The sequence below is a fragment of the Enoplosus armatus genome, chromosome 20 (assembly GCF_043641665.1).
Source record: "Enoplosus armatus isolate fEnoArm2 chromosome 20, fEnoArm2.hap1, whole genome shotgun sequence".
Taxonomy (NCBI): domain Eukaryota; kingdom Metazoa; phylum Chordata; class Actinopteri; order Centrarchiformes; family Enoplosidae; genus Enoplosus; species Enoplosus armatus.
In genome coordinates this window covers 16,776,383-16,783,124 of record NC_092199.1, presented here as the reverse complement: position 1 = coordinate 16,783,124, position 6,742 = coordinate 16,776,383, and the positions used below count along the sequence as shown (strand labels likewise).

At 48.4% G+C, this 6,742-nt stretch overlaps 1 protein-coding gene across 1 annotated transcript; it reads right to left on the bottom strand.

Annotated features, from left to right (window-relative positions):
* Positions 1-392: 392 nt before the first annotated feature.
* On the bottom strand, positions 393-2,137 carry bsk146 (brain specific kinase 146). The gene is made up of 5 exons (XM_070927355.1): positions 1,966-2,137; positions 1,659-1,861; positions 1,220-1,411; positions 779-1,139; positions 393-709 (listed from the first exon to the last, which is right to left on the bottom strand). The coding sequence occupies exons 1-5, from the start codon at positions 2,135-2,137 to the stop codon at positions 393-395; spliced, it is 1,245 nt and encodes a 414-aa protein (XP_070783456.1).
* Positions 2,138-6,742: the final 4,605 nt, after the last annotated feature.

Here is a 6,742-nt window from a genome sequence, read left to right as displayed (position 1 = left end):
AAATACATTTTGGTCTTCTTTTCGTATGGTTTCGGTGACAGAATCTCTAATGGAAGCAATTTTTCTTTTTCTTTTTTCCCCTCGTGGTTTCACGAAACTGCATTTGCACACGTCATCAAACTCAAATTGTGAACGGGGCTTCTCTTGGAGTCTCGTGACTCCGATTTGACCAAAAACCCTACCTCATGAGGAATGTATGCATCCTACAAATACTCTCTAAGTCTTCTGTGTGTGTGTGCTCTTCCTTTCCCAAGATGTTTAAAGCAGGATACGTGTTAGTACTCATTGTCTGTTTGTTTCTTTTTCCATGCATGCACATCTATGTGGTTGGATGAGAGGTATAAAAGTGTGTACCGAGTGAGTTTGTGACAACATTAACGTTCCTGACGCGCTCAGACGCAGATTTCAATGGGCGTAGCCACCAGCATGCGGCCACCCGGCGAACTGTTTTCTCGCGGCATTCGATCGTAACTGTTGGTGGACGACACAGAGCTGTTGGTGGAGACGGACACGAAATGGTGGCCGCCGCCTGGCTCCATCATCCCGCCCTTTGCCCCGCCGCCGCTCCCCCTCTCCACCGCCACCAGAGACATGGGAGAGAGGGGTGACAGCGGGGAGAGAGGAGATAAAGTCTGCTGCTTCATCCTCTCCACAAGGAGCTCCTCGTCTTCCTCCCCGGACGAAGATGACGAGATAGTGCCGTCCACCTCTCCCCGCACCCCTCCTCCACCTCCTCCGCCCCCAACCCTCTCTCCGCAGCCTCCGCTGTTGCCGTTGCCATTGTTGTTGTTGTTCTCCGCGTCCAGCATCCAGGAGTGGCTGAAGTACCCGAAGACCTCCTTGACGGAGCAGCGGCGGTCCTGTTCCACGGAGAGCAACCGGCGGAACATGCGGAGGGCCTGCTCGGTGAAGCGCCTCCACTGGGACGGCACCGTGCTCGTCCTCCTCCTCTGCCAGCGGATGAACTCCTGGTAGAAGGAGTCGGAGGGCAGCGCCTTCTCCCAGGGGAAGTTGCCGGTCAGCATGCAGAAGAGCAGCACGCCAAAGGCCCAGACGTCAGTGCTGTAGTCCACGCAGAAACCCTCGTGGCGGGACACGTCGCAGAGCTCCGGGGCCGTGTAGGGGATGGTGCCACTCACCTGGAGGGGAAGTTCAACAGGTCAAAACCGTGGTTTAAAACAAGAGAGAACTGGAGATCTTAGACAGAAACGTTACTCACTCTTTTCACGGGTGAGCCAGCTCGGCGGGTCATGCCGAAGTCAGACAGCTTGACCTTGCGGCACTCTCGGTCAAAAATTAGGATGTTTTCGGGCTTGATGTCCCTGTGGACCAGCTTCTTACAATGCAGGTAGTCTAGGGCGATGGCTACTTGGTGCACACAGCGCTTTGCCACCGCCTCAGGAAGACCAACCTGAAGGAATGGACAGAAGAAGATGAGAGTGTAACCCACAATACATAAGGTGTACTCCAGGAGTGTCAACACAATGTCAACTGGTTCAAGAGGATTCTTGAAACCGGCTGAGTAAAAACAACTCCGCTGGCTGACTTAGACTTCACTGGGACTTTTAACTGGTCAAGAACTTGCAAAGGTCCTTGACCCAAAAGCAATGATAACCAAAAACGCAATAACCAGAATAACGATGATGAGATGGGAGTACCTGCGGAGGAATAATATCGAAGAGGTCCCCTGCCAGAGCGTACTCCTGTGCGAACACATAGTACTCGTCTGTCTCGAATGCGATGCCGAACATGTTGATGATAAAAGGGCAGGGAGACAGGTAGAGTGAGATGCTGTACTCCCGCAGGAAGGACTTCAGCTTGGTTGTCTTCTTCTTCAGGAACTTCAGTGCCATTTTTGTACCTTTTGGGGGCAAAATGGTAGAAAAATAAAGCATATACGTTGATGTTTTTGCAGCAGGTTATTGCTGTCTGTATGTATGCCTGTGCGTGTCCGCGTCCCCTCACCTCTGATCTTATGGATGACCAGGTCCACCTTGCCGTAGGTGCCCTTGCCCAGCTCCCTGATCACCTCGTAATACTTGTTGACCTCCAGCCTCTCCAGATTCTGGGCCGCGATCAGCTGCAGCTCGTCCAGGATGTCCATGTTGGCTCGAGACACCAGCGGAGAGGAACTCATGCTGGAGGTCGCTTCAGGGGACGGACCCGGGGGGCGGGGGGAATGGGGAACGGACGCTCAGGAAAGACAAGAGCGGCAGCTAAAACCAGGTGTCGCTGTACAGAAACAAGAGAGGACACACGTTTTTACATCGGTGAATAGTAATCATTCTTGTTCTTATTTTGATTCTTATTATAAAATGTGATGTAATTTCACATGTGGGGGATGTTATCGTAAAAAAAAAATATACATTTAAATGACTTTAATTCTATGGTCACAATTTTGCACAATTCATCCTGGTACAAGGCCGTAACGTTCTCTAGCATGATTGGCGTATCTTAATCAGCCAATCAGTTTTCAGACAAGGTTCGCAATTTTGTAGAATGTGTAACTGCCGGTATTGAAATTTTGGTACACTTTACCACCAGCGACAGAAAATACACGTTCTAGTTTATAAATACTATTATTATCATTATTATTATTATTGTTTGAGAATTCGATTATTTTAGAATCACGACTTTGTTTTTCATGTGATGTCATGTGACCTACAAAAATAAATGTCAATAATAGTAATCACATAATAATTACACAATACAATTATAAATAATTGTTGCATTATTCATTGCAATATGCGGAAAAATTAGTAATTGTGTGTAATGCTAATAAATAAATAAATAAAAATGTCAATGTATTGCAGTAGGAAAGTTTTACATGGGAACATATTTGCAGTTTTCCAACAGACACATTTCCGCCTGCAGTGTCACATATGAAATAATAGACACACATAGTTTTAATGAAATCACATTGAGGCACATTTCACGTGTGAAATATGAAATATGACATTTCATGATCAAACAAGTTGTCTGCGAAGGCTTATGGACACATGGACGCCCCAACAATGCACACATGTGCATGTTTTGGGCTGTAGGCAGGAGAGCGCAGCGATGGCCGACAGACTGTCGATGTTGCAGCTCTCAGTCTGCTGCACGAGAGTCGCCGCGAAACGCTAATTATCCACAGCGAAGGCTTAAGTAAGTCATTCTCAATGCTAATTGCCAAGGGGGGGGGGGGGCAGAACTGAACTCAAGGGTGTAGGTTTGATTTGGAAAGTGGTGGTGGGGACATAAATATGGCACAAAAAAATGGCAACAATCAGTGGGACAACACACACAGCGATACCTGGCCCTGACGACCACTGGGAGACGCACCGCGACTTAAAAAAGAGAAATGGCCGCTTCGTGCACTTGGAATGAAGCGGCGTCAGCGACAAGGATGCACGAATGTGAATGGAACTCCTGGTTTGCAACTCGCAAAGCGCTGGAGAATAAGGGCAAATGCTGTTCGCTTGCTGTATGCTGGACACATTTACCAAGAATGAAGACCTCATGTCCACGTCCATGCTGCTAATCCAGACTGCTTAATTCAGAGGAAATGATGTCACGTGACGTGAAAACTACACTGGCAATCGTGGAAGAATGCTCCTCTCGTTTAGTATGATGCCGACGTGAGGAGAATAAGAACAGCTCACTAGCTTCTGGTGTAACGTTAACCTGCCTGACTGTTTGTACAGTGCTAACCTCAGCAGGACTATTGCAGTTCTGCATATGCAATTAATATCAAATTAGTGGTGGGGACAGTTTTAGGTAATCAGAAGTGTGGTAGGGACATATCCCCCACCGTCCCCACCGTAAATTATGCCCATGACTGAGCTGTTAGCTGAGTCACACACACACACACACACACACACACACACACAGAGCCAATAACAGTCCTTTCGAGCAAATCCATTCCCTGCTGCAGTGTGATTATTCTTGGTGATTGCCTTCTTCCTTTTTTTTCTTCCTGAGCAGCGAGACCTGCCAGGTCTCCTGACCCTCACTCTATAGATCCAGGCACAAGAAATACAGGAGTTTGCACACACACACACACACACACACACACACACACGCCCGCGCACACAGACTCACACGCTCCCATTACATAACCTGAAGTGCCGGAAAGCAGGCTCTCCCCGACACTTGTGAATCTGCCTTGCGCTGCCATCATACTCACGGCCCCTCCTTTGCCATCGACGCGCATCCCGTCCGCCTAGAAACACGGCGCGGCATGTGAGCCGACGTTCTCCCCAGAACCCTTCAAAGACACTCTTTGTGTCCCTTTTCGGCCGTCTAGTTTCGGGATGCAGAAACAGTGACATTCAGATGTGGACTGAGCTGCTGCAAGCGGCCACAACCTGCTTCATCACAAGTCAAGTCACCAGCTGTGTGACAAACTGCACGCATGCACACACACACACACACACACACCACTAAAGTACCTCCGTCATTCCCTCCGCAGGCCTCTGTGCTCTTCTGTGGGAGTGTAATCTTTCTTTTCCACGTGCAAAGCGGACAGGAAGAGCAGTTGACACCAACAGGTGAGGAGGGATGAGTCAGTTTGGGTGATAAATGGCAGCGCAGAGGGGATGTACTGTATCTCTCTCTCTCTCTCTCTCTCTCTCTCTCTCTCTCCTTTAAATAAAAGCTCTCGGACAAATGCGATAAACACACACACACATGCACAGGGAGCTGTAAAGAGAGAAGGCCATTTGTTTCTGTCAGGGGGTCAGAAGTGCTTACTGCAGCACTGCAGGATACATGCAGCACCGTGTGTGTGTGTGTGTGTGTGTGTGCGCGTTGGCTCTGCAGGTGAACGCGGCGACTAATAATAATCCAGAATAGCCCCACGTTTCTAAATGACTGCTATCACTCAGAGGCGCGACATACGGCATTTTGAAACATTGGCTGGTTGCCGAGGCGACTGCGACGCTTCAGTCCAGGCGGTCATCAGAACACACAAGCCAACGGTTTCTGAGAAAACAGTTGCATCATAGGGTCACGTGCGTTCACTTTTACATTTTACAATATTTTATTATTTACGTGCCACATCTTTGCGTGGTTCTATCTTAACGTATAGCTCTTCTTCTATACTTTTATTCATTTTCCTTTTTTTTTTTTTTTTTTTTTTTAGGGTTATATGACGGCGAGCCCTCACTGTTGTGTTTAGTCTCGCATAGCCAGACACCTGGCTCCACACTTCAGAGAAAGGTCTGGTAGCTACGAGCTGGACGAAGGCGAAAACTCCAGGATGTCACTAAATGCCACAAAGGGGAAGTTAAAAAGGGTTTACTTTGGATTACGCAGCGTCGTTAAAAGCATGACGTGGCATGATAACATGGGACGCATCCAAATAGTGGTGCAGTGATGTTAACATGAAAAATGCTAAAATACAAATGAATACAGCGGGGGCCGCACACACACACACACACACACACACACACACAGTAGCATCAACAGACGGGAGGCAGTGTTGACGCTGAGCGGATTACGCTGGTGAATTCAAGCAAACTGAATTGAATTCCACCTTAAGTCTGATGGTCCTAACACACACCTGCACTCTCTGCTCGGGCATTTCATTTCAGGGGGGGGGGGTAAACACGCAGCCTGATTTCATTTGGTGCTTTGTATACACGGCTCCTCCTGCACTCGGCTGCAGCAGCACCACAACAAACACTGAGGTGCTCCGTTTTCATCCGTGTGAAGTGTGAGAAACAACACGTGTGCCAGATGCACAAAGGGAAGACACCAACATGTTGTAGGATTCATGGATTTCTTTGCTTTGTTTCTTATTTAAATGTCACCAATGTGTCGAAACATGATACATGCACCCACAGTGCAATTAACAAAATGATATCTTACTGCATTTCTGTCTGTGATGAGATCTGTAAAATTCTACATCATTAGCTGTTCATTCAGACCTGTGTGTGTGTGTGTGTGTGTGTGTGCGTGTGCGTGTGCGCGTGTGTGTGGAGAACAGGCACTCTCAGCAGTTGTCGCACACCCTCTCTCTCCTTATCTCAACGCTCTCAGCTCTGTGTTGGCAGCTCAGATGAACATCCATGCGTGTTTCAGCCTCTGTGTGTGTGTGTTCACCACAAAGCGGGCTGCATCTGTATTTATATAGAAGCAGCATTAGACTCATCGCTGAATGAGTCATCAGGTCAGGACAAATGTCGGCTCTCCATGTGGAGAGGAAGTCTGCTGTCTCACTGTGTGTGTGTGTGTGTGTGTGTGTGTGTGTGTGTGTACGCTTGTGCGCTGCGTCACATAGGCTCATTGTTAACAATAGCTGTAACTCAATGCACAACAAGCTGCATTTCACGAGCACTTCACATCCTTGGCAGAAATAACTGCAGGGCCGGTGATTGGACGGCACCCTGGCAGGGCTAAAATCTGATTGGACAGGAAAACAAAAGTGAGACGTACGCGTTGTCCGGAAACAGTGCATTTAGCCAAATGACTGGTGTGTAATAAGAAAGAAGCCGACCCACAGAGAATTATCACTCAGCACGCAGCTTTGTAGCATCTTTTAGCTCACTGTTTTGCCCCCCCCCCCCCCCCCCCCAGCCACTAGCTTAGGTTGAGCAGCTAAAGAGTTGGTGACCACGACAGAGCTGAAAAAGGAGGGCGAACATTGGACTCCGTGCTTCCAGCTTGGTTTGGAGTTCCTCTGCCCCCCCCCCCAGATGGCCGAAACATATGGCGCTTTAAAGCAAAGCGGCGGATTGCCCTCCATCTCGAAAGCGTA